Below are 9,461 nucleotides of genomic sequence, written 5' to 3'. Positions count from 1 at the left end.
CAAGTTTCAGCCTGATGTGACTGATAAAAGCAGAGTCAAACTTTTTTTTTTTTCAGTCCGTGGTTTTATATATTTTTGAAATCTGGCAACTGAATCAAAGCCAGGCGCCTCTGGGATGGTCCTGGAATTACTCCCTTGTAAGTACATGCGTGTGAGAGAGAGAGAGGCTCGGTCACCCTCTATCCCCACCCCTTTCAAAGAGACACTCCGGGAGGAGTTGGCTGCAGTTTTTTGTTTTCTCTTCCTTTCTTCCGAGGTGATCACTGCCCTGGGGGGTGCGGAGCGAACGGGACCAGCGCTAGTGCACATGAGTCACATCCTGAGGCCACAAAAGGCGGCTGTTGCCTAAAAAAAACCACCCCCGAAAAGTTTCAGCGCGGTTTGTTGTGGGGAGGCGCTTCGCTCTGACTCCGGCGTGGGGTCGCCATTGCGGGAGCGTGTGGCCAGGAACGCTGCCGAGCCGAGCGCAGAGAGATCCTGCCTCCGCCGGGATCCGCCAAGAGTTTTCTGCAACTCCCTTTGTCCGCGGCGCGCCCCTCGCTGCCTGCCGCGGCCGGACCCAGCTGCGCTGCGCGGGGCGATGGGGCCGAGCGGGGACAGGACGGGGCCCCGCCGGGCGGCCCCGCGGCTGCTCTGGTGGTTGCTGTTGCTGCTGGCGGCGGCGGCGGCGGTTCGAGCCCAGGAGGAGCCTTCCTGCCACGGCGCCTTCGACTTGTACTTCGTGCTGGACAAGTGAGTGGGGCCCGCGGGGGGCGGCCGGGCGGCCCCCCCCGGCACTGGGTCTGGGGAGTGTGTGTGGGGGTGTAGGGGTGTGTACGTTGGGCTTTATGCGTGTGTGTGCGCGCACGTGGGGGTGTAGGGATGCACTGGTGTGTATGTCTCTGCATGGGGGTGTGTGTCTGCGTGGTGGGGGTGTAGGTGGGTGGGTGTGTGTCTGCGTGGTGGGGATGTAGGTGGGGCTGTAGGTATGTATTGGTGTGTGTGTGTCTCTGCATGGGTGTGTGTGTGTGGGGGGGGTTAGGGGTGTGTGTGTGTCTCTTTCTTGGTTGGGGTTCTGGGACAAATTGCATAGTGGGGATACTGAGAGCTACTGAACCAATCTGTAAATCCTGGATATGATGAAATCACTTCAAGCCAGGGGGTGCTGCTGCACCCTGAGTACCCCTAATTTCAGCACCTATTGGTGTAGGGGAGAGGGGTGTGTGTGTGTGTGTCTGCATGGGGGTGTAGTTGGTGTGTATGTAGGTAGGGTGTGGGTGTCTGTATGGGGTGTAGTTGGAAGGCTTGTGGCTACATGGGATGTCTCTCTATGAGGATGTAGGTGGTGTGTGTCTCTGTATGGGGGTGTAATTAGGGCATGTGTCTCTTTATGGAGGTGTAGTGGGGGGGTCTCTCTTTGTAGGGCGTGTTGTGTGAGTTTAGGTGGGGTGATGATGTGGAGGTTGGGTTTGGGCTGTGTGTGTGGAGAATAGATGGGATGGTGGGGTTGTAGCTGTGTGGAGTATAGATGGTTGGTGGAAGTCTCTTTGCGGTTGGTGTGTGTGTGTCTGTCTGGGGTGTGGGTATCCGTATGGAGGTGTAGTTGGGGTGTGTGTGTGTGTCTGTATGGGGGGTGTAGTTGGGGTGTACATGTAGAGGTTGGGTTTTTGCCTGCCTCTGTGTGTGGAGTATAGGTGAGATGTTGGGGTTGTATCTGTGTTTGGAGCGTAAGCGGGGTTTGTGTGTATGTATCTGCTTGGGATCGTGTTGTTAGGCATAGTTTGTGTCTGTGGGTTGTTGTAGGTGAGATGTGTGAGTGGTGGTGTGTCTCTGTGTGGGTGAACAGGTGTTTGGTGAGGTTATGTTCCATATTGTGTGTCAGTGGGTTATAGCAAAATGTGGTGAAAGAGGGGTTCTGTGTTTAGTTCTCTTGAGATTACTGCAGGGTGCATGGGGAAGTGGCTGTAGATGGTTAATTAATTCAGTTTGGCATTGTCTTTGGAGGTTTGAATTTCCCTGTGCTGGAAGGCGGTGAGGATATCTGCCTTGTGGCCTTCTGTGAAAGAGAGGAGGATTCTCTTTTGCCAAGAGAGGCTGAGCCCTTACTGGAAAATGGCTATCTGTAGAGCTGATCAAAGAATGGAATGTCTGTTCCTTGGAAAATTCAGATATTCTAACATTTGTTTTCAGTCCAAACTAGAACAAAAAGCCAAAATTTCCCACAAAATAAAAATTCTGAAAAAATTTGATTCAGAGCCATTGAAATGTTCCATTTCAACAATGTCAAAATACTTCATTTTATAAAGTAAACATTTTTTGTTTCAATAATGTCAAAACATTACAATATAATACAATATTAAATACCACACACCAATATAATATTGAATTAATATTTTAATACCATATAAAAGCATCTGTGTTTGAAGATCATGGTTTGAAATTAAACACAAAACAGTCAGAAATTATTCAAGTAGAGAAAGAGGAAGAAGACCCGTCGATTGAAGTTTCGGGAGAGATATACCTATCTCATAGAACTGGAAGGGACCTTGAAAAGTCATCGAGTCCAGCCCCCTGCCTTTACTAGCAGGACCAAGTATTGATTTTGCCCCAGATGGCCCCCTCAAGGATTGAACTAACAACACTGGTTTTAGTAGGCCAGTGCTCAAACCACTGAGCTATCCCTATTATTTATATTATATTAATTTGGGAGAGAAGCTGAATCATAAGAAAGAATTTGTCTACTTGGGGGAAGTACATTTGGTGCCATTAAAGAGAGATCTGGAGAACTGAAAAGAGGAATCCAATGTGCATGGGCGGCAGGAATACTGTAGAACTGACAACTGAGTAACAAACAATGGAAAAGTGCGTGCCACATGTGTTTGGTTGGGAAACAGTGGGCCTTACAGAAATGGAAGATAAGAAGATACAGGTAGTAGAAAATAATGTACTGAGGAGAATGGCAGGCACGCGGAGGGTAGATGGAGTGTGCATGGAAGAAATGAGAGGGAAGATGCATTTGGGATTCTCAGTGATCAATAGGCTGGAGAGTGCAAGGTTGAGGTGGGCTGGACATGTGATTAGAATGGGAGAATGAGGACCAGCAGAGCGCGGGAGGATGAAGACAGCAAGAAAGGAGGTGGAAGACCAAGGATGGGATGAAAAGACTCTGTCAAGAGAAGTTTGAAGAGAAAACGACTGGAACTCCAAGACCTATCAACTTGTGCCAGGGACTGGAGGAAGTGGCAAAGAAAGTGCTCCTCTGACCTACCTGGGAAAAGGAGTTGACGTGTGTGAGAGAAGTGAAGTGATAACCGTATAAAAGAAATGAAACAATAAAGTCAAATTCTTACTGTATTGAAACATCTCAACGTTGTAAGTTCTCTGGGACAGGGAGAAGCCTTTTTGTTCTGTTTGTCCAGTGCCCAGCACAAGGGACCTGGTCCATCACTAAGCGCTATAATAACATAAATAATAATGATTATCAAAACAGAATGAGAAAATCAAAGTGAATCATTTCAACTTTTCCCATTGAAAATTTAATTGAAACTGACACGTTCCCACAAAATGTTTTGATTTTTAACTCCCGGTAATTGCGTTTTCTGACAGAGAACTGTGCCATAAACTATTTTTTTTTTTTTTGGACCAGCTCTAGTTAACTGCATCTGCTGCCATCCCCTTTTGGGGGAGATAAAGTTTGTTCATAGTGTGCCGCAGGCAAAGTGGTAAGGTAGAAAGGCCCTCAATTTACGAGAGTGAACGTCTCTGTTTTAATCTGTGGACCTGGGAATCACAGAGGAGCACATTATTGCAAAACTGACGTGCAGCTTCCTGTATTGTGCTGTATGCTAAATGCATCATGCTATGCAGTAGATTGACAAATTGTCACAGGAAGATGATGTGGCAGAACTACCATGAACCTGCTGGAGATCATTTGAAATAATGTAGTAATGCATTATGGCAGTACCTATTCCTGTCTCCCTCCCCCTGAAAAAATTAAATGGATGGAAGTATTTAAGTTGTAATCTTTATTGTCTGCTTTCTCTGAACTAAAACATACTCATCTGTTTTGTTGTCTTTCCTTTTCAGATCTGGGAGTGTAGCACAGAACTGGGTTGAGATCTATGATTTTGTAAAACAACTCACAGACAGATTTGTGAGGTATGTTTTCCCTTTGGTAGCTTCTGCTTTTAATTGATATTGGGGTATGTTACAAAACAAATCCTTCTGGAAGGTTATCGGCTGTAAACCTGTCATAAGCATATAAAGCATTTGAACTCTAGTATTCAGATAAACTGGACAATAAACTCTCACTTTATGATGTCACCATGTTTGCAACTTAGTAAAATGTTAATCTGGAAGGATCTTTAAATATTAGATTCTTAATTTGATCTTATATTTGATTTGATTATTTTTTTTAACATTGCTTCTCCCAGAAACAACATCAGTGGATTCTGATATATTATTTCTTTGCATCTATTGTTTAGCATTATCCTAATTTTAGAGGTCACGATAAAGAGATCAGGAAATGTAAAGTGAATATGTGATCCAGCCTAAAAGTAAGGGAACGCTTTTGCTTCTCAAGTGCAGGCATGTGTTTAAAGTTTGCGCCAGTTTAATATATGCATTGTATATATGCAACTAACTTTATTTATAAACAACAATTCTTCCCCTCTGACAAATGTTGCTGTTACAATTTGGCTTGTTATATTTTTGTTTAAATTAAGAACGAGTGTAATGAAACACCTTCCTTTAAAAAAAAAAATAACCACCCACAGAATACAGGATGTTATGGGAGTTAATTTTTTCCTGTGGAAAATGAAATACAGTAGGCAATTGTAAGCTTGGCCAGCTAATGAAGAGAACATGAATAAGGGTTGCATAATTAAATATTGCTTCCATCCATCTTGCTAGGGTCAAATTGTATGTAAAAGAAGCCTGGGTGACAAAGTTGAAAGTTTGAGAGACTCTGAAGAGGCTTTGGCCATTCTTCCCTTCTGTTATTGGTGAAAAAAGGGTGTATTTGTTCATTACAAAGCCACTGGTGCATCCTCTTCTGCAGCCAAGTGACACTCCCTTTTGCAACAGCTGGATTAGAGTGTTGGTCTGGCACGATCAGCTGAAGAACACAGAATGTATGAGCCTGATTTTCTAAATGACTTACACCCATATTAAGGCTCTTTTATGCTGCCTGAGTAGTGTATAGTGCCCTTATTATACATGACAATCAGACCCCCCCCCCCTTTTTAATTTAAAAATATTAGTTGTGGAAAGAACAGCAGAGAATTGTTTAGTAGTTGTCTGAGGCTGTTCAGTTCAGCATGCAGTGAAAACACTGAACAGGGTCATTCTAAAAATTAGATGATACCAGTGTGAGCTGTACATCTGCTTTCCATTTTGATTGGTTGGCAGGATGTAGGCCTGCAGCAGTAATATCACACATTTATTTCCTGTGTTACATGCCTATGACTGTGTATGTATGTAGGTATATTGCCCCCACACATCACTCTAGAGTCTGAATGCTCGGATAGTGAAATGAAATAAAGGATGTTTGATGAAGAGGATATTTTATGTATTTCTTAATGACCAATTCAGATAGTCAAATCCATTCATAACTCTGAGGTAACTCAAAGGACTCACATCTCAAATGAAAAGATCCCTCTTGTGATCTTCATTAGCTGCTTATGTTATCCAAAGTATTTCAGACTGAAAGCATTGTGTTGTCTCTTTGACAACTGCTTGTGACAACTAAATGGACTTTTTGTCTTTTCTCAGGTAAAACCTCAGTGGAAGGACTAGGACAGTGCCTTAAATCAAAGTAACATGCTGCAGATCTGTCACATATTCACATTATAATTTCTCTGATACTTATGATCAGACAAAAAGTTTTAAAAATTAACACACATGAACTAAAATATAATAATTCAAATTATACTGATGTTTATCCTTATTAATGTTAACCTAATACATTCACATAGCCACACAAATATTATGAATCTTATAATAATTTTCAGTGTATATTTCTCTGATACATTTATAAATTAAAATGTTATGATTTCAAAAAGGAGAGGTGAGATGCTGTTAGAACCCATTTTACAAATGTCACTGTCTTGGCCATCAAAAGCATCAATCAGTCTTGGGGGGGGGACGGGGGACTAGTCTTCAACTGATGTCTGTTGTATAATTCCTCTTAACATGAGAGGAGTTAAGAATCTACATCAAGGGAAAAGATTGCTCCCTTACTAAATGTGTGTTTAGGTCATATTGCTGATTATGGCATACATTTGCCCAATAATCCTTTTGAGAGAATTCCTTTTATCTAGTACAGATATCTTTGAAGAACATTGGAACCTGCTCATTGAGAAACTGCAGATAATTAAACTTTGTTTTAAAAGAAATAGCCAAATTCAGACCTGGAATAAGTGGGTGCTGCTACTTTAATATTACTAGTATTGTGCCTTCTCACACCCGATATGAATTTGGTCCAGAGTCTTAAATTGTGTCAGGCCCAAACTTTTAAAATGTAAGCTCGCTTTTGCACAGGTCCCAAAATGCCCATAACAACCAGTGCATGTGCATAAATTAGAATTGCACATGTGCAAAAATGGGTGTTTGCAAATCCCCGAGTTGCATACGCACCCATAGTTGGGTGAATACAAAAATGTACATGCATGCCTTAAAAATGTGAAGCCTCATTCTATTGCAATATGCAAACTGCAGTTCTGTGCATGAATTTTTGATGTTAAATACCTCAGTTTAACTTGTGTTTATTTACTGCCTATGATAAAGCAAGAAAGAAAACAATAATTTTGCTTCTGCATTTTGCAGAACACCAGGACAAGAGAGGTATGAGCTCAAGAAGTAAACAGCTTATTAATTCCCTTTTTCTTCTGCACATTCTTGATTTGTAGTTTGAAAGTGTATGCTTTGGAAATAAGATGATGAGAATAACGCTAATAAAGGCAGGCAAAAAGATGATGGATGGATATACTGTACAAGGTTTTCTTTTCATTTGTCTAAAATGTATGTATTTTTCTTTTCTTTAAAAGCCCTCGGATGAGATTATCCTTCATAGTGTTTTCCACCCAAGCACAAGCCATTATGCCATTAACTGGAGACAGGTTAGTTCATTATTCCTTTTTTTTTAGGGCTTTTACTAGATCAGATGATGTTAGCAAAATGATTGATACTTTCAAGGGGCAGCCAGTATGGAAACCTCAGAATCATAAGGCAACAGTTCATGTCTGGGTTTATTTTTGTGAACATCCCAATGGATGGACCACTAAGTCAGAATGAGCGAGGGAGTTAAATGATCTAGGTTCTTTGTCTCAACTCTGCCACTATCTTGATGTGTGATCACAGGCAAGCCACTTCACCTCCGTATGCTTCAGTTTCTTCATTTGCAAAATGGAGATAATGATGCTTGCTCGTCTTTGTAAACTGAAATCCAGGGATGCAGAAGCTCTGTGTAAATGCTGCGTTCAAGACAAACCTTGTTACATTAAATTAATATCTCCGATAAATGTTACATTTGATATGGAAAAGGTACATAAAACCAGGATTTTTTAAAATAAAAATTCTGAAAACAATTTTATTGATTTCCAAATAGGCATTAGAAGGTGTGCTGGTATCTGGGACCAGCCTGAATCAGTGGAGGTCTGATGGACCTTGTAGTTGCTGTTTATTGCCTTGAGTTGAAGAGAGGGTTGAGGAGTTGTTTGCTGCACCTCTTGTCATTTGATTTGCATATCCGTGCTGGCATAAGAAGAGACTGCTTGCTTTGTTTTCAAAGGGAAGAAAAAAATGACCACTTCTGGGAAAGTCAGGGAAAGGTTGGAGGGAAAGCTAGGAAGGAAAAAAAGGAAACAGAAGAGAAAAATACACCGTTAGAAGGGGAGACTGTTGCAAAGTGAACTAGTAGAAAAAGTCACATCAGAAACAACAGGAAATCTACATTACAGAACATTGCTTCCTGCAGAGAGTCATTGCAGTGTTTTCAAGGTCACCACGTTAGATTGATCTCATGTCAAACTACTGAAAACTCTGATATTTTTCCCACATGTGCCTTTTGAACCATGTCAAAACAGCATGAAAAGCCCCAAAACAGAGCAGTTAAGTAGTTTGAGAAAATGCTGATGGGTAGCTCATTTCAAATTATATAAGGAACAATTCTTGGATTATGAACAATTTGTGAAGTAATTAAGCCACATAAACAACTTGTGAGGGACTGAAGTGAGGCGTTCCTCTCTCTCTGCCTTCTTGCAGTTGAGTAACACTAAGGCATGTTTTATTATGTTCAGTTTGTTTATTGGTTTTTATAATAAATAAGCAAGTCAAGAAAACAGTATTATTACCAGAGGTATAAGGCAAGATTTGCAGAACTGGGTGCCTCAAATTACACTGCTCTACAGCCAAAATGCTTCTGAAATAAATGTAGTCAAACTTGACTAATTCTGGGTCACTGAGAATGAAAATGATGCTTAAAATTGTTGATTGGCTCTAGTTTTCAAGATATGCTATTGGGTCAGTATATACAACCCTTGACTTGGGAATGGCGGAGGATAAGTGAGTTATAAAGGGAAGGGATCTCAATTTAAACCAGAAATGACTAAAATACATCTTCGACTGGATCTATGAATAAATCTATGACTGGGTTTGGACAGTACTTGCTTTTTAGGCAAAACAATGAATGATGCAATCTGAAGCTGGTATTGCATCATACATGATATGAATTGCAGCATGTTATTCCTAGAAGTCGTAGATGATGCAATCATAACGAAGCTTACATCACTCTGCTGAACAAATTGCCCTATATCAGCTCTAGAAATCATACAGTGTCGTGCTCTCTTATTTGTCAGTGTTTGATTTTGCAAAGGGACACATTTCTGTTTAGCCAAAGTGAGCAGAGATGCCTCATACTTGCGTGAACAGTGCAGATAATTTCTGCTATGTTTGTGGTGAAGTGACTTTTGCATCACAAAAGCACAGTATAAACACTATGGTTAAGAAAGCCTATCACCTTTATTTTGGCTGCAAAATTGGAGATCAGGACAAGAGGTGGGCCCCACACATATGCTGCAACACTTGTGCAACAAATCTTCGCCAGTGGTTGAACAGGAAAAGAAAATCTATGCCTTTTACAGTGCCAATGATTTGGAGAGAGCCAACAGATCATACCAGCAATTGTTACTTCTGCATGGTGCCTCCAGTTGGGAAAGGTGTGTCAAAGAAGAAAAAGTGGACTGTGCATTATCCAAACATTCCATCAGCCATACGCCCAGTACCCCACAGAGAAGGACTGCCGGTTCCTGATGCACCAGAATCATTCTCACTTGAGTCAGACGAGGAAGAGGATGAAATTTCTAGTCCTGAACGATCAATGTCACAGGACCCACATTTTCTCCCATCCTCCTCCTCTGAACCACACCTCGTAACATAAGGTGAACTGAATGACCTTGTCAGGGATTTGGAACTACCCAAGAGTA

General features: G+C 41.6%; 1 protein-coding gene across 2 annotated transcripts in view; it reads left to right on the top strand.

Moving 5' to 3' along the window:
* Nucleotides 1-440: 440 nt before the first annotated feature.
* The window catches only part of ANTXR2 (ANTXR cell adhesion molecule 2), a 180,692-nt gene continuing 171,671 nt past the window's right edge, over nt 441-9,461 (top strand). For both annotated transcript variants that reach the window (XM_005292099.5, XM_005292098.5), the window contains exons 1-3: nt 441-732; nt 4,066-4,137; nt 7,026-7,097. In XM_005292099.5, the coding sequence (XP_005292156.2) occupies nt 581-732; nt 4,066-4,137; nt 7,026-7,097 (296 nt within the window). In that variant the 5' untranslated portion in view covers nt 441-580. The remainder of the gene's footprint in view (nt 733-4,065; nt 4,138-7,025; nt 7,098-9,461) is intronic.

Source organism: Chrysemys picta, chromosome 5 (genome assembly GCF_011386835.1).
Source record: "Chrysemys picta bellii isolate R12L10 chromosome 5, ASM1138683v2, whole genome shotgun sequence".
Lineage (NCBI taxonomy): Eukaryota > Metazoa > Chordata > Testudines > Emydidae > Chrysemys > Chrysemys picta.
Note: the sequence above shows the minus strand (reverse complement) of the source record. Positions and strands in the feature narration are given on the sequence as shown.